Below are 18,552 nucleotides of genomic sequence, written 5' to 3'. Positions count from 1 at the left end.
ATGCAGTACTCAACTGTACACAGTCCTGTATTGCACTGAAGTGCCTGCGACTACTCTACGGTCACAGAATAAAAACTCACCTTTTTAATTCACAGAGGTCCTTAAGTCTGTGGAGGGTTGTGGGCCCGCCATTCTTTCTGATGTAAGTGAAGAGATAAAACTGCTGGGTCTGATTCCAAAGCAGCAATCGTAAATATTTTATATAACAATTAAAGCTCAGAGGCTGGAAAGGTTTATCCCTGATTGATCAGGGTTCCACAGACATTGTGTAATGGAGTACCTGTCACCTGTCAGCCCGAGAGGAGGCCAGAAAACAAATAAACCAACAAAGAGAAAGAGCGAATAGTTTAGTCTAGCCTTGAAAACAACCATTTATTTGGTTTGAGTTTGAAATCTAGAGTGAATCAAAAAAAAAAGAACTTTGACATTTCAGACCCTTTAGCACAAGTGCCAGTTGACTTAATGAATTATTAAATAAAACACCCAGCATTAAAGCACCTAAAAATCCATTTATAGCAAGAAACTAATCTGTATTATCTGTTTTTAAAACTTTGTTCAGTATTTCATCTGAGCTATTTAACTTCTGTATTGATTTTTTTGTCGTTCACCCACCATCCATTTCCTGACACTTGCGGGGTCGGCTCATGGTGGCGGCAGCCAAAGCAGAAATACTCAGTCCTCCCTCTCCCAGACACTTTGTCCAGCTCTTCAAGGTGAATCCTGCATCTTCCATGGGGCTTCTCCTGGTGGGACATGCCTGGAACACCTCGCCAGGAAGATGCCCAGGAGGCACTCAGACCAGATGCTGGAGCCACCTCATCTGGCTCCTCTTGATGTGAAGGAGCAGTGGTTCTACTATGAGACCCTCCTGGGAGAATGAATGACCGAGCTTCTCTCACTATCGCTGAGAGAGCCCAGACACCCTGCAGAGGAAACGCATTCTCGCCGCCTGTATCCATGTTCTTTCAGCCAATACAAACAGCTTGTGACCAGATGAACTGGTAGATCAAAAACATCGTCTTTTTGGTTAGTTCTTTTGTTACTGAGACAAAGCAATACAGAGTCCACTTTACTGCTGATGGCCCACCTGCCAATCTCTTGCTCCATTCTTCCCTCACTTGAGAAACTTGAACTCCTCCCCTTGGGGCAAGATATCCCTCACCCAGATACGACACTCCCTCTTTGTCCAGCTGAGGACCATGGGCTTGAATTTAGAGATGCTGATTCTCATACTCAGCCGATTTGTCTGTGAACCATTCCAGTGAGAGTTGGAAATCATAGTCAGATGGAGAACCGCATCATCTGCAAAAAAACAGAGACCCACTCCAGAGGCCATCCCCTCGACACCCTGGCTGCAATTAGAAAATGTCCATGAAGGTTAGAGACGGAATCATGTCAAAGGGCACCCCTGGCACAGTCTAACCCTCACTGGAAATAAATCTGACTCACAGCTGGCAGTGTACACCAAGCTCTGACACCAGTTATACATGGACCGAACGGCCCCCAAAAGGACACCCAAAGTGATATGGTCAAACGCCTTCTCAAAGTTCACAAAGCACATGTCAACTAGTTGGGTGAACTCCCATGCGTCCTCCAGGACTCTTCTGAGAGTATAGAGCAGGTTGACTCTTCCACAACCAGGATAAAAACCACACTGCTCCTCCTGAGTCAACTACCCAATGGACGCACCTCCCCGGCACCCCGGAATAGACCTTGCCAGAGAGGCCGAGGAGTCTGATCCTCCTGTTGTGACATCCTCCCACAATAGGAGCCATCTCATCCACCGAGTTATGATCTGTTGACAACTCACCATTATCTGTCCTGCTGCTTCGCAGTACCAGCTCGGGCTCCTTCCTGCGGTTTGACTCTTAAGATTTACTCTTACTCCCGACCGCCAAGTTTTAAGTCTGTGACTGGGATATCATGAGGTTTAAGCATGGGCTAAGGATGATTAGCCCATGGAGAAGGGGACCCATGTTGTATTTTCAGGCTGTGCCTGACCAGACCCCACGGGTGCACCAGCAAAGCCCACCCCTGAACTCCAGGGGGCGGGCCTGGAGACCAGTGACTGTGCAAGAAAATGAGGTCCATGATCTTTATTCTTTAGAGGGGGATCTTCAAAAAGTGCTATAGACAAAGTTTGCCCAACTGGTTGATTGATGCTTTCATTAATGTTTTTCGTTCTCTTCTTTACTACTGTGTAGTAAAGGGCTGGCCTCACCATGCACAGATGAAGCCGTGGTATTTAAGAGGGTTACGTGAGCCTAAGGGTAGCGACTCGGCTTCTCTTTCCAGCTCTTAATCTCATCATCTCTGCTTTTCTGCGCTCCCGTACGCTGCATTTAGCCCAATCAGGATTAAAGGGTTAAAAGAGAAAAAATCTCAGGGCGGAAACCTCAAACATGGATGGAGGTATTATATCATATTGCATTAAGGTGAAGCAGGAACTGGGATCCTGAGTGCAAACCATGGATTAAATGGAATTTTCCTTGCTTTAACAAACAACATGGTAAAATAGGAGTAAAACTAGGTCACCTATGGAGTAGAAAATTAAACAAAGATCATAAACAGGAAGTTCGTTTTCCAAGGATCCTTTGAGTATAAGGGGACAAATTTGCTGATCTAAATTCTATCGAACGATTGGAATAACACTTTGTCCTACAGGAGGCAATAGAGTCAAATTTCTTTCCCCGTAGATGTTGTTGGGGCTGGTAGGTCACTTAAGAAAGAAAGTTAGTGTTTCCCTGAGGATGATGTCGCTAACAGCATGCTATCAATGAATTAATTTTTTTCAAGCATCCAGTTTAAACATTAGTTCTTTCTTTCTTCCTTGTGATATTATAGAAATAAGCACGAGACTTGAGACAACTGGGATTTTGGTTCGGATGAAAGCTGGAATAACTTTGGAGAATATTCATGATGACATTTAACAAAAAGAAATGAACCCAACTGGTGGAAAACCAGCTCCATTCTATGTTTTCAAAATTCAAACTGAAGATGCAACAAGCCCCCCTCCTGTCCCAAGTGTTTGCGGCAGTGTGCCGCTGATGTTCTGTCGCAGGGAACATTGAGGCCAAGAGCGTTCGATGGGTATCTGACACAGGGCTCAGGAGCCCAAGAGACAAAGCTGATTAAAGGTGAGGATTTCCATCAGCTCAGGGCTCCTATTTCCAGCCTTAGCCGGGGGGGTGAGGTTGGGGGGGATCAGACCCTCCAGAGCTACACCATCCACAATGTGCTCCCAGTGATTTCTACCTATTTAGTCCAATATGAACAGGGTTAGAGGAGAAACTAGGACCCTTTCTGCCAACTAAAGCAACTACAAAGAGTTAAAAAGAAATCACTGAAAAACAAATGTTTTTTAACCTAAAGCATCCCAATTCCTCACATTTTGCAAGAGAACAGACAATCTAAGATATCTTTTGTCTTTCTACGTCCCAGCGATCTGTTTCTCAATGTGGCCCACATCCTCACCTGACCTTTAAGGAACTGTTGAGCGGATTAAAACAGTCACCTGTGCACAACTTTTACTGCGAGACAGGAAAACAAAAGGTATTTGTACAGATTTATTGTTGCAATTTGGATTAAAAAAAGTGTAAAGACCAGGTCTTTTCCTTTCCAAAACTAAAGTTCATAAAAAGTGGAGGAGATTTCAAAATTCCAAAAACAACGTCCCTCAGGGATGAAATTGTCGTGTGCTTTGACGTTTCCTCTGGCCTGTTGGGCGTAGCAACCCGCGTACTGCTGCCAGCGTCACCAGAACAAAGTTATGAAATGCTGCCGTGTTAATCCTCTTGGAATTGCGGCTCCAGGCAGAACCAGGAGCTGCCTGGTTCCTCGCCCCACTCTCAGACCGATAATGTGTGGGGAAATTAGACTAAGCCTGACATGCAGTGAGTATACTGTGTTCTATGTTCTGGGCTTGGTGGCGAACGTGAGGTACCCTGTGTGGCCTGGCATCTCTCTTGGTGGGGTGGTGGTCTTCAAGGTGTTAGTTGCGTGGTTAGGAGCAGATGTGGCAGGCGTCTCCTCCAGCGGAGCCTCAACTCCTGGTTCGGGGCCGAAGTCAGGCAGCGGAAGGGAGACGGTCCGGACATCATGGACCCGGAGCAGAACCTCCAGGGTGCTGATCTCCTGGAAGCCCTGGTTGGCCAGAGCCTCACATGTCCTCTGGACCTGCTCAATGCAGGGGGAGAAGGAGCAGACTCGTCCTCCTGCAGAGACGCAGTCAAAATGGTCGTCAAGCACAAGTCTTTAACATAAGCCCCCATCACACACACACACACACAGGTATGTATTATATATATGGGTATGGATGTCAGGGGTGGCTGTTGGTCTTCTCTCTGAAAAACCCACAAATCAGGGCTTTACATTTGTGATGTAACACGAAGCTCGGACACATTTAGAAATATCCTAGTCGTGTTTTCCTCAGGGGTGAGCAGCCCCGCTTGGCTCAAAAACAAGAAGGGCATTTCCCGCATTTTCCCAATGAAAGGAACATCTCACGTGGAGAAAGACAAATAATCTAATCGGGGGGACCAAACCCAAGACTGCAGTGTCTCTGGGGATACGTGTAATTCTACTCTTACAACTTTATTTTCATTCTTTCTTCCAAAACACTCTCACAGAATACTTTCTCCTTAAGAAAACAGACCGATGACCCAAAATCTGGTGGCGGGAGGCGAAATGGTGCCCGGATAAACAGGATCCCCTGCCGGATTTGGTCTGGTTTCGGAGAGGAACCCCCGCCGGGCGGCCTCGAAAACTCCCAGCAGTTGACCTGAGGAACGTGACTGGCTGGCCAAAGCTCGGAGTTGGAAATAATCACCTCGGACCTGGTTGGACCTGCGCCAACCCAAGCCTTTACTTCTGTCTGGAATGGCCTTCCTGCAAGGCGTGCGCGAAAACATCTGTGTCGCTTCTGTTGTTTTCAACCACTGGGGGGCAGCAGAGCAACTGATGTCCAAAATTGAAGGAGAAAAAGAAAAACCGATTGGGCAATGCGGACAGGCGCACCCAGCCAATCACAGGCCATGATGGTGGCAAACAAAGGTAGCAACAATTGCAGGAATCAAGATCCTGCAATGTGTCTGGAAATAGAGCTGAGGAAGAGGAGAGATGGACCTTTAGTATCGAAAGGCAGCAGATGAACTTTCCCCTTCTGCTGCTGTGTGTTTGCGATCATCCAAGTGTCCTTTCCTGCTGTGAATCTGTTGGTGAATGTCGGCCGAAAAGATACAAACCCTAAATTTCTGACAATCTGAGACTTTTTCCATACATTTTGGTGATGAATCCGCCGAAGATATTCCACCTCTAAAAACTCCTGTACATGCTGTGGGTTAAATGGAAACCCTCAATTGGCCAGATATGTGAATAAGGGAGAGAATGGTCGATAGGTCACTGTCAAACATCCAACTATTCACTCTCTCACCTAAGAACACTTCAGAGTCTTCAATGAATCCGTGAACTGCTTTTGGACTGTTGGAGGAAGATAAAGAACCTGGTGGGAACTACAGGAACATGAGACGAACCGAGGCGGGAGAGAACCATTGATATACAAAAATGCCAATGTTTTTGAACCTCATAGAAAATTCAAATATTTAAATGCTTCTCAGATGGTGAGGAGAAAACATACTTCATAATTACAACTATAAGTACGGGGTGTTCTGGACACAGAGGAGCGTCTAAGAACTTCAAAGTACTTGACCATGAAAACGGATCCTAACCTCACCCTGCAGCACCAGCAACACAGAATCGACTCACTGTGACACCAACAAAGAACATCTTCTCAGGTTTCGCTGCAGGGGTGAAAACTCTGGTGAAGAAGCTCGAACTGACACTGGGATTTTATTTTGGGAACAACGCCTGCTCTTCATCCCCAAAAGGCCAATGTTTTAGTGAGGGGGCGCTGGTTTGCCATGTTTCCAGGCTGCAACATGTGAGGAAGGAAAGGCTCGTCACGCTGACATCTAACCTTCGATAATATCACCTTGTAAACAGCGACAGCAGGGAAACAAAGAGGAGCACATCGAGGTCAAGATCCCATTGTCTCTGCCGTGAAACATTACAGGACAAGTTAGGGATGTTTGAGATGGCAGGCGTTCCTTTGGCTAACAGAACCAGTGTTCTCTCTCGGGAGGGCTGGGGAGGTGGGGGGTGCTAAGTGGCTAAACACAACTCCGTATTCTCGTAGCAACCGGGACAAGCACATGGGGAGAGGTCGGGTTAATGATTGAGCAAAGGGGTGTGTGTGTGTGTGGGGGGGGGGTGATATTAGCGCATATATCAAACATAGCAACTAGCATCTGCAGTGAAGACAAACACTGGACTACTCAGCTGGAGGTTATCAGCTCTGAGTGTTTGTGCTTTAGGGATGTGGCTGTTACATAATGACTAATATGGGGGGGGGGGGGGGAGTGAATCTATCAGGATTTAGGCGGCCAAGTTGCAACAAGAATTACAATTAGGAGAGAAATATTTCAGCTGGTCTAGTTTACATTACATTCTGCCTCCTCAGCACATCACCTTCCAGAAAAACTCACTCAGCCTTCAGAAGCTGAGCTGGAGTCAGGAGAGCCCGCTCTATGGGCGACGCACCCCTGTCTTGGGCAGTCATGTCTCATGGCCTTTGGTTATGGTAGTTCTGGGGTGGCGGAGCTATGTTTGGCCTCCCTGGAGAAAACATCCAAGTCGAGGACCGGTTCCAGGCTCCTTCTGGAGGCACACTGAGCGGTGGCTCTAGTCCTGCAGCATAACCCTGTATGGTCATGGGACTCTGCAGTCCATATCAGGCTGCACTCTATCACTATCTGAATGTGTGTGTGCATGCACGTTGGTGAAGAGTTCATGAAAGGAAAATGCAGCCAAGGCCCCATAAAAGGGAGTCCAAGGAGGTGGGAGAGTCACTAGGGGGAACTCCTCCTGAATTCCTCCTCCCACCGGTGCTTCATGAAAAATCTATCAGTTCTTGGATCGTCAATAAAACCTGTGACGCTCCAGGTTCTCCGGATGATTCCAAACTTCCCACAAAGAGAACACAAACCAGCCTTTGTGACTGGATGAGCAACATGCTGGAGGCACAGTGTCAGAACATGCTGAGCTTACCGAGGGTTCTATCACTGCACACTGGTCTTCAGCCGACATGCCAACAATCCCTCGGACCTCCAGAACCTCTCCACAGGGGAGAAAAATGTAACTAAAGTACTGAAATAACATGGATGATGTTCTAAAAGCAAGGACAGTGGCATTCAATATGTCTACTTTCAGTCACTGGGCCGAGGGGTGTAGTTTAACTTGGATGGGTCAGCTGTCAATCATCCATTCACCATTCACTCTCTCGTGTACACCTAAAGAAAATTTAAAATTCACTGAACTTGGCTGCTTTTGGACTGTGGGAGGAAGACAGAGATCTGGGAGAGAACCCAGGCAGGAGGATATGTAGGACTGAGGGAATGTTCTTGCACAAAAAGAAACAGTTCACCACCAAGACATTTAACTGTATTTGATCATTATTTAACTCAAAGCAACAGTGGGCACAATCTAGTAAACAGAATATTTCCATGGTGATGGTCTTAATGAAAGCCCACACAACATCCCAAAGCAAACTAAAACCTTGGAGTCAATGAGTCCTGTGGGCCAAACTTCCCAATCAGAATCACAACTTCTGATCATTTCTTCTTTTTTTTTAATGTATGTTCTTTGCAAATAGTTACCCATCATGACACATTTGATTACCATTATTTTAGGTGATTAAGACACTACATAACCACACTACAAAATAATATCAGACGGCCTTACAAGGACCTCACCGGTTGATGTGACTTCGCTCTGACTATCGGTTCTGTCAGTCGGCTGTGAGGGAGTTTGTCCTTGAGGTGATCGACTGGCTGTCCCTCGGGTTACCGAAGCGTTGCCTTTCCCCCAGAGCACTTGAGTGACCCGGTGGCGTGCCTGGACTCGCCGTCGCTTCATAGCAGATAATGCTTTTCAGCCGTGGGGGAGAGGTGGGGATAACATGGTTGCAGCCTGGAATTTGTTTCACTGGCTAATATTTGAATAATGTTCCTGGAGTTACAGTCATAATCCCGCGGCAACCAGGAATCACAGGGGAAGTCAGTCAGGTGGTGGTGAGTTTCCTCGCGGGGCAGACGCGCTAACACATACACTCATACACAAAAACTAACATCTGTTCACAGCAGGGCCTTCAGCGCTTCTTCTCAAGTATAAAATACACTGCAGGATGGAGAAATGTGTTTATGAAATTTAGATAGACTGCCTGGAAGTTTGGTGCCCCACTCCTACCTGAAACCTTCTTCAAATGGCAAACACTAGCCATCTCACACTACCACTGTGACCATTTTAAACCTGATAAAAGTTGGATTTGTGAATGCTTGAATACGGGTGATGGTAGTTTGCTGGTTGTAGTGTGTTCAGAAAAGAGTCCTCTTCAGACTGCAGTGTGTTGGGCTTGACACTTTAACACTGCAATTTTATTGTGCGGAGAACAGACCGCCAACAACATGGAATCAGGAGTGTTGTTGGAATGTGGATCCCTTGACTTTTTTTTTTTAGGGTGGTGGCCAACACAGTAATTGTGCAAAGCTTACAGGCATCTCTCAGCCAAGTTCCAGACTTCATAATCGGATATGAGGAGCATCGTCACCTGGGCCTTCAGTCCTTACATCAGGTTTCTTATCACAAAGTTTGTTGGGGTGGTTGGTTCTGGGGATTTGGACTGACACCACACACATCTTACCTTGCCTCTTCATAGCAGTCTTGGCGTGCCCCACTGCCTCCCAGGGGGATGGTATGTCCAGGAAGACGGCATCTGCCACCCCAGTCACGCCAAAGCCTTCCTTGCAGACATCCTGGTTCCGTACGGTGACCAGGTGGTTCACGCGATGCTCTCTGAACTCCTCTGCTGCCTTCTCTGCTCGCTGCTGGTGGAACTCTACCGTGTGCAAGTGGCCCGTAGGGGCGATGGTCCGCAGGATGGCGTGAGAGAGTGAGCCGCTGCCTGTACCTGCAACACAAAGATCACAAAGGTGGCTCGAGACATTTACTTTAAACGTGCCCTCTGCCTTTGTGTCCGGATGCAAATTTGAAAATAAAGTTGGCAGTGCGGAGATTCCACAACATGCATCTCAGAGGTTGTGCTGAAAGTCGGGATTACACGCCACCACCAAAACATGCGGCTGCACCGTCACACATAGCAGCTCGTGGGCTGATAAGAAGACACTGCAAGGCCCACTCCCCCCGGAGTGAATAATGTTTGCTGGATGGGAGCGGGTTGTGTGTGTGTGTGTGTGTGTGTGTGTTGGTGTGAGAGAGAGACGGTGGACTGGAAGGAAAGAAACATCTATCACGTGACTAGCAGTCATGGCTTCTCTGAATCCATTGGAGGGAGTGTCGGCACAACAGTTCAAGAGCAGCAGATCCAGCTGCCCCCCACTACTTCTTCTGACTTTACGTCAGTGCCGCCTTTGTCAGCCATTCAACAAAGACAGCAATGTTTCCTCCGAAGAAGTGGAGAACTCTTGACTCACTCAAACCTCCAGAAACTGTCCAATTCTATGCTTGGGAAAGGTGCTTCTTAAAAACAGGATTCTACTGATGTTTAAATAGCAGAGAGAACATTTCTTAACAACCAGATATTGTTGCTTGAAGTTAAAGACTTGAAATAACTGGGGAGGTATGAGCGTTGTGATATCCGGGTGGAAACCAATGGGGAGTTCATATTAACACGATGTGTCACAAATCTGACGCGAAAAAGAAATCTAAATTCAGTTTCAGATTGATATACATCTATATAATATATAAAATAGAATAAGTTATCTTAAAATTTATAGAATCCCACATAAAGTTTCGATTAATTGTCTCACTGTCTACACACTAGGTTTCTTGTGTTTATCAATGTCTTCAACTCTTAACAATCCCAGTCTGTGTTGCAGACCAGTGCTGCCTCACACCCACAACCAAAACACTGCTATGGAGAGGAGAAGCAGGCCTGGTTCACTCAACAAAGACCCATCATCTACTATCTACCTGCTAAGGTATTTTCACCATCTTTAAATGAAAGGCCTCTGTATAAAATCAGAAGAAAAACCTTTTAATGTCGAATTCGACTGACATAGCACATCAGCGTAATATGACCACTGCATTTAACCCATTATGGATGAACCATGAGCAGAAGGCAGCTACTGAACAGCGCCAGGGTAGCAGTTAGGGGTTCAGTGTTTTACTCAACTACACTTTGGCAGGTTAGGAAGACCAAGGGATCAAACCAGGAATGTTGGGTTCCAAGGACAACCACTCTAACCCCCTCCGCCATGTCGCTTCATCAGACAGTATCTAAAACAGCAGGCTGTCCTAGACGGAGAAATAATTTCACTGCTCGATAAGGACAGCCTTTATCTGAGTGGGTAAAAGCTCCATCGTGGAGCAGCTCGTCCCAGTGGGGGCTGGGGTCATCAGAGACACGCGAATCAAACTGGGTCACATGAAGACCATGTCGTCACTCTGTAGCCATGGCAATGGTGCAGGACGCAGGAGCCAGAAAGAGCGTTAAAAAAAAAATAAAAATCATCTGACAAAGAGGAACTGAAGGAGCAGCTGTAGCAACTTCCTGGAATCAGCAGGTCTCTGTAGGGAAATGTCTCCTTTTAAAAAAAGAAGGGGGGGGGATGAACGTCTATAGTTAGAGGCGTGAAAACATCTCCGGGGAAACAATAAGTCAAGCTACAGGAGCAGCTAAAAATGTTGGCAGTCATGATGAAAGTCGCATGACAACACCAACATCAGCACACAAGCTACAAATATTTAAATGTTTACTTTTTTTTTTTTTTTGCTTGAAGCCAAAGTGGTCAATCTGCTGACCACTAAGCTCCAAAAAGTAGCTGTAAAATATTAGTCTGAGTTTAAAAAAAAAACACCCACTTCAGCTGGTTCTGACAAGATGACAGATGACCCAGCTGACACCGGAGGGACCGACGCAGAGAATGAAACTTAGCTCTTAAGTTAACGAGTTTCTGGCCTGGACACATATCAAATTGTCTAATCTGTTGAAAGCCCAATGGTGGTGGTGGGAGGGGTTGCAGAGCGAGCAGAGCGCTCACCCCTCCGCCCAGCACAGGAGATGGGAGGGGACCTGGACTCTGCAGAACCAGAGATTAAGGAAGTTCAAGTATAGGAGAGATTTCCTGTCAACACTCTGTTGACCCATGACCTTTTTCTCATCACCCTACCAACACAGTTCCAGCCTCTTGTAAGACAGCCAATCAAAGATGTATGGGAATCCTGTGATGTCTGAGTGTCTCACCTAAAAATGCCACAATGGTGTATGGAGCCTGCTAATGTTTAAAAAACACTTTGACTGGACACTGAGTATGAATGTGTCGGAGGGGTCATGGTTGGCCTGCTAATAATCGGACAGCATCCCCCCGAATACTGACAGACACTCCCCTTCATCCTCTCCCCAACCACAGCCTCACCCTCACCTCCAGCCAGGTGCAGAGGGAGTTCGCCAGGTTGAGGCAAAGCAACGCCAGTGGGGCAGACACCACCAGCCCGGGGGTCCTCAAGGTGTGTGCTGGGCAGCTTGCTGGGGTCTTCCAGTACCTCTTCAGCCACTTTCTGAGGTTGCTGAAGGTGTCTGACCTCTGGAAGACCTCCTGCATTGCCCCAGTACCCAAGAAAGGACGTCCAGACAGAGGCCTGATCACCAGTTTTGTTGAGTGGAGCAACCAGAGCCACTACCTCCTACTCAACATCTCCAAGACTAAGGAGGTTGTTGTGGACTTCCAAAAGAATCAGAGAAGACAGGTACCAATCACCATCCAGAGTGAAGAGATGGAGATAGTGGACTCCTACAAGTACCTTGGGGTCCACATTAACAATACACTGGATTGGTCACACAACACTGATATAGTCTACAGGAAGGATCAGAGCAGGATATTCTTCCTTAGGAGACTGAGGTCGTTTGACGTCTGTAGCAGGCTCCTCAAGACCTTCTACCAGTCTATGGTAGCAAGCACACTCTTCTTCTTTATAGTGTAATGGTCGGGTGGTGCCAGGACTGGTGAGGTCAACAGGCTCAACAAGATAGTGAAGAAAGCGCGCTTGGTGGTGCGACTGAACCTGGACCATCTTCAATCGGTGTCAGTGGCGAGTGTGAACTCGACAATCCTTCCCACCCCCTGCACAACAAGCTGTGGCTGATGGGCAGCTCTTTCAGCCAACTGTTCATCCCACCGCGATGCAGACCTGAACGCTTTAGATGCTCCTTTGTGCCCACAGACTGTATAACAGCAGTCTGGACGGCACACAACCCTGACCACCCTGAGGTGCATCTGTGCTGCTTCCACAACCTCACTACCTTACCCCAGTCACTACCTCACCCATTCACATGTCATGCCCAAACTCTGCTGTCTTTCTTATCCTTGTTGGTCCCAGCCCGCATGCATCCTGCCTATTTTTGTTTATTTTTTTTCTCTTGTCATTGCTATTGTCACTCTATTTATATTGTCACTTAGTTCTGGTTGTCACCCTTCCTGTTAGGATATGTTGTCCATTCTTATCCCTGATGTTGTTGCTGTTGTTGTTCTCCCTGCTGTTTATTCGTGAATGTCTTGCTATCTTCTGTCTTCTAACTCTCTCTATCTATATTCATATTTATTTTTGACATTATAACTGTTACGCAGCTATGACAAAGGAATTTCCCCTATGGGGATCAATAAAGTTTATCTGATCTTATCGGTAGTCAGATACCATATTTTCCACACTATAAGGCGCACCGGATTATAAGGCGCACCTCCAATGAAAGGCCGATTTAAAAAAAAAAAAATCATATGTGAGGCACACCGCATTACAAGGCGCATATAATAGAAGCTACAGTAGTGGCTGGGGTTGCGTTGTGCATCCACTACATGGAGCTGCGCTAAAGGAAATGTCAACAAAACAGTCGGATAAGTCAATCAAACTTTATTAATAGAACACAAACCAATGTTCTGTTCACTCCCAAAACAGGTCAGTGCATACACAATACGGTACTGTACGTAGCAATAGCTCTTACTGGTATTTGCACTGCCTTCGTTCAAACATTGTTTTTCCAACCCCATTTGTCACAGTTTAAGGCGTTTCATAAAACGAAAGCACCAAGATGGACCGCCTCTAAATTCAGTGATGTTAAGTTTGCGTGCTAGCGCTGTTGCCTTCATTTGAATAGTGACTGTGGTGACATTTCTACTTGCTGCTCTCTGTTCAACAACCCACTGTTCAAGTTTGTCCTCTAACTGTAGCCATCTCGCTTTGTTCCCTCGGAAACTCTGTTTAGTCTTCTTTATTTGGCGCAGGTCATCTTATTGCTTCCCCCACTTCCGTACCATTGATTCGTTAATGTTGAATTCTCTCACAGCTGCTCTATTCCAGTCCCTGACAAGTGGTGTGAGACTGGAATTCCCCTTTAACATATCTAATGCTGCTACTTCGGCGACACACACACACACACACACCACACACCACACACCACACACACCACACACACCACACACACCACACACACCACACACACACACACACACACACACACACACACACACAAATGGAAATGAAAATGTACACTTTGCGCAGTCATATATCCCAGTGAGCACCGCGCGCTACTTATTCTATGAGAGAAAATGGAGTCGGCGGCTGCATCCTGTAGTTGCGAGACCTCAATATCGATCCATATATAAGGCGCACCGGATGATAAGGCGCACTGTTAGTTTTTAAGAAGATTCAAGGCTTTAAGACCGCCTTACAGTGTGGAATATACGGTACATTAAATACCCCCTGCTGGACCACAAGCTTGAGTGTAACTCGGCCTTTAGCTGTCAAAGCTGGGAAAATTTACATTACATGGTCATGCGGAGTGTTTGACTAGTGTTCATTTACTCATCTCCTGCTTCAAGTGTTTCTGAGCCCTTTCAAAAATACATGGTTCCTCCAAACTCAACCCAGTCAGCTGCATAATGGCGCCACTCTCGAGTCTAGTCTGGACATTGCCAAACATCTTAGCACTGAGATCAAGATCAACAATGATCGATTTCATCCAACTCCTCTCAACGGACTGATAGCAAAAAACAGCATGGAAGAAAAAACTGAAGTTGTAGATGTGTTTTGCACATTAAAGTTATCTAAGGCATAGTAGGACACCCCATGCCCTCAGCGGGACTGAGCAGTTCATCCTGGTCCAGAAACAAGGTCCATGGGCTCACTGGCTCATCTCTGAGTGTCTCGATAAACAGAACCTCCATGGGTGGTACCAATGTTCCAGAACGGCAGAGGTGGAGCTGTAGTAACTTCGTAAATGTTTTAACTCTATTACTCTCCAACCACAGCTAACAGCTTGTTTTGAACACTTGCAATACCAGATGTGGCCATCAGGGGCTGCTTGATGAATTACCATTGGTAGATGTCAAATGGTTTGACCAAACTTTACAGTCAAATTTCAGAAAAACTCAAGTGTTTTTAAGTTACTTTAAATGTAATTTCTACTTTATTTAGGGTAAATGCTCAGATTAACTGAAGTTTCTAGACTACTGTGGGCCATTTCTTGATGATGTAGCTGGTAATTTTGTTAGATTATGGATCCATTAATTTATGGCTAAAAATACATAAAACTGACAAATTTACTTTTTTTCTTTTCCAGCCAAGAACATCTCAGACAGATTGGAGGAGAAACTGGTCCAGATTTTGGAGGAACAGTTTCACTTGTCATCATTCTTTCTTGCTATGAGGCGAAGCGCTAAGCGCCATGCCACCATGACTCGAACGAGAATTTTTTTTTATTTTACATTTTCAAGATTGAAAAGAATACTTTGTTGGTATAAAAACAAGCGAGACAGAACAACAAGGCAATGGACCGGGAAACTGCTAGTAGGTGTTTCGCCAACCTGCAGGATACTCTTTTAATTAACTATCATTGTGCCTGAAGGCTAAGTGTCCCCCACTGGATGCACACAGAAACACTTCAATGCATCCAAAGGAAGACCCGAAGAGTGACTCTATAGGGGCAGACTGTAAACTGGTGCTGCCTCAGCCCGCCACTGATCTTGCCCAGGCCGGCCACTTGATAAAGGCAGAGGACATGGAGTCAAGAAATAGTAGCTGGTGGGAGCAGAACTGGCCTACTCCAAGGTGACTTCTTAGTCCTTCAGCCAACACACTTATCTGCTCTAATCTCTCTGACGGTCAGCAAACCCCAGCAGCAACCGACTGTTATCAAGGGCTAATATGAAAACGCTTGTATGCCCTTCCTAAACCGGCAAACACCAGAGCCCCGCACCCACCCAGAACCCAGAAACCAAGATGACCTGACAAAATAACCAGAACAAAAAGTCCTGCATTGATAATCTCAGCAGCAAATTCCTGGTCGAGATTAAGTTAAGTCTTTAGATCAGCATCTTGTGATACTTGCAAGATAGTTTCTGGAAATTTTTTGGGACCTTTCTCATTGATTTTAAAGCCATCTCTAAGTAAATTCAAGATTTCTACTCCATTATGAGAACATTTTGTCTGGCAATAAAGCAAATTTGTACAGATTTTCTGATAATCCCTTGAACTCTGATTCCTATTCTTTAAATTCTCAACCATTTATGGTTAAATTCAGGTTAAATGATGATGGCTCAGCCTTGCTTGCATCCAGTCTCACACACGCTCAGTCAATACTGCGGTCTGGCTGTCAGCAGTCGACCATGCTGCTGCTGCTGCTGCAGCAGCACAGTAAAAAAAAAGAAAAAAGGATGCGTCTCATTGATCGCCATGCAACAAGGGAGAGGGAGTATGCGGAGGGGAGGAAGGGAGCGGGGAGGCAGTGTACAGGCACTATTACATAATGCCTCAAGGCATTATGTCACTCAAGGCAAACAGGTCCCAAGTGAGGGACCAGACAAAGCACGACTCAGAAGACCACCCATGAGGTGCAAAGACTTTGGTCACAGTTTTCCCTTGCCTGGACACGGGTGTTGCAGAGAAAATCCTCTGCATCAATGAGAGGAATATTAAGGAGATGACCTTGGCCTTCAGGAGAGGAAGTCACCAACCCACTTCCCTGCACATTGGTGGAGCAGCCGTGAAAGTGGTCTCAAGCTACAGGTATCTGAGTGTTCATCTCAGAGAGGACCTAGACCAACCACACTTCCAAACTGGTCAGGAAGGCTCACCAGTGCCTCTACTTCCTCAGGAGACTAAGCAAAAGTTATTGTAAGGAGCAGCTTTTCCCACCACCATGGATCAGAAACCATTAGTTGCAGAAAGAGGCCCAGCGCATCATAAAGGACCCCAACATGCCCTGCACACACACACTTTTTGTCCCCATTCCATCAGGGAATTATCTATCATTCATCCATTCATCCTTTCTGTGGGATTCTAGGAGGTTTGTGACATTTATGTTGCCATGGTTGGATGAAATGTTACCCTGATAGGTATTACAGGTGCATGCGGAGAAGGTCACGTCAAATCCCTGGCGGATGAGTCAACCGACAGAGGGGAACGTACCAGATTCGCAGACAACAGCCCCAGGCCTCAGCTCCAGCATCATGGTGATGGTGGCGATGTCGGTGGTGTAGAGGATCTGCGTGCGATGTGGCAGGCTGACCGTCCACAGCTCGGGTGTCGGGTGGAGCACGTGCACCCAGCCACCTTTACTGCAGGTGACCTTCGACCCGTACCGTTGCCCAATAAGGTCTGGTGAGTGACGGATGACACCGTAGCGCGTTTGCGTCTGGGCGCCATGCCGTACCTTGATGGGCATCATGGAGTCGTGGCCCAAGTACACGATGGCCACGTCGCCGTCTTGGATAACATTGGAATACTCCACAAAGCTCATGACGCTGTGCTGCCCCTGGCAGTGAGGAATCACAAGCATAAGTCAGGATTTCCATCAAAAATAAAAACATCTCCTGGTTCCCATGAAACAAGATAAATATAGGTTAATAATATCAAACTCTGATTATGTGGGGCAGGGGTCTGGGAGTTTCATGTACTTCCTGGCAGCTTTTCCACCGTTTCTTTTTATTGGATTGTCAGACATTCCCTTAAAAAAAGTCATATTGTCAAAAGATTTACGGTTTGGCACAAAATCTCTATAAATGTTGTGGCATGCGGCCCTTCAGTGTGCCTGCCCTATGACAACACAGGTGCACTTCACAGGCCCCTCAGCTTCTCCTATGTGACATCAAGGCTTACTGCCCCCGTGTTGTCACACTATGTTGGCTTCCCTTCCACAGTCCAACCTTCTCCTTTACTGACACCAGGCTGTTTGAACGGTAAGATCAGTTTATGCCTTCTACGTAGACTATGCGTGCATGTGTTATGAATTGTTTTACTGCCTGAACCTATCATCACTTTAACGGCTTCATAGTGAAATACTGAAATGTAAGGCAAAGTCAATATTTGGCCATGAGGGGTCTTAACCTGCCAGCTGGTTTACATTTTCCAATTGGTGAGCAATTGAAGTCAGCACACCCCTTTTCATAGAGCTGACAGCTTCTATGAACAACAGCTTCCCCTTTCACAGAACTCACAGATAGCATCCTTGTATCATCACAGCTCCCTCTTTCACAGAGGTCGCAGAGGTTTGTATGACTGCAACTGCCTCCCCTTTGGGTTCTCAGCTTCCTTGTGACATCATAGATTCCCCTATATCAAGCGTCCGAGACACAGCGGTTACCCCCTCATTGTGCAAGTGCCTCCCCCTTTCGCAATTCTGTAAAGTCGATCAAGCATTTGATAAAATTTTGTTTTGCAGGGAAGCAGCTGCGGCGTCACTAAAGAAGGAGGCAGAAAAATGTCAGACAATCCGGACAAGATGTGAGTCAGAGGGTTTGCTAACTTTCTGGAGGGACTTATGGAACGCAACTTTGGCTGCCAGTCATATTACGTTAGTTTAAACTAAATTTCGTCGTTTGGGAAAAAATTGTGGAGACGTTCCTAATCGAATAAAGCTGAACAAACGTGGCGTAATGTTAAAATACGGGCCGATAGCGCTAGCAATTAGCCCATAGCTAGGTTGAGTGTTGTTCAGACTCTTATAACTTGTTGTTAGGGGGTAACCGCTATATATTATAAGGGTCACAGTGCAGATGATAAGCAAATGTTATTTTAATTCGTGTGTTTTATTTCCAAAAGTCAACCGTGAAAGAACGGCTCGGCTTGCTAACAACGTTCACAACTTTAGCCTATTTAGCAAGCCGGTTAGCGGTCTCGTTTAGCAAGCAAGTTCCGGTTTTCAAGTTGGGCGGGAGCTCACCTTAAGTCTGAAGAAAAGTTTTAGTATCTCCTTCGTGGGAATCGACCACAGATTACGGCTCCTCTGAGACCAGTGGTGCTCTGGATGTCTCCTCTTAGGTTTGGAGACCAGCGTGGACCGTTTCACAATCCCCCACGTGTTGTTGTTTTCATGGGAAGTGGAACTGCGCACACCGGAAGACGATCCGCCGCGCTGAGTTGTAAAATATTGTCGCTCCCCACGCAGGAAGCGAGCAGTTTGTAGATCTGCGCGTCGTGATGCAAAGA

General features: G+C 46.3%; 1 protein-coding gene across 1 annotated transcript; it reads right to left on the bottom strand.

The window, feature by feature from the left end:
• Positions 1-3,768: 3,768 nt before the first annotated feature.
• trmt61a (tRNA methyltransferase 61A) lies at positions 3,769-18,454 on the bottom strand. The gene is made up of 4 exons (XM_086151579.1): positions 18,287-18,454; positions 16,534-16,879; positions 8,756-9,022; positions 3,769-4,214 (listed from the first exon to the last, which is right to left on the bottom strand). Exons 2-4 carry the CDS (start codon positions 16,862-16,864, stop codon positions 3,910-3,912), a joined length of 903 nt encoding a protein of 300 aa, XP_086007705.1. The 5' UTR covers positions 16,865-16,879; positions 18,287-18,454; the 3' UTR covers positions 3,769-3,909.
• Between the last annotated feature and the right edge of the window lie 98 nt (positions 18,455-18,552).

This window comes from Fistularia commersonii, chromosome 1, assembly GCF_037954325.1.
Source record: "Fistularia commersonii isolate RoL2024-O1a breed Wild chromosome 1, RoL_Fcom_v1.0, whole genome shotgun sequence".
Classification (NCBI taxonomy): Eukaryota; Metazoa; Chordata; class Actinopteri; order Syngnathiformes; family Fistulariidae; genus Fistularia; species Fistularia commersonii.
The sequence above is the reverse complement of the archived record's forward strand: the minus strand, read 5'-3'. Positions and strand labels throughout refer to the sequence as shown.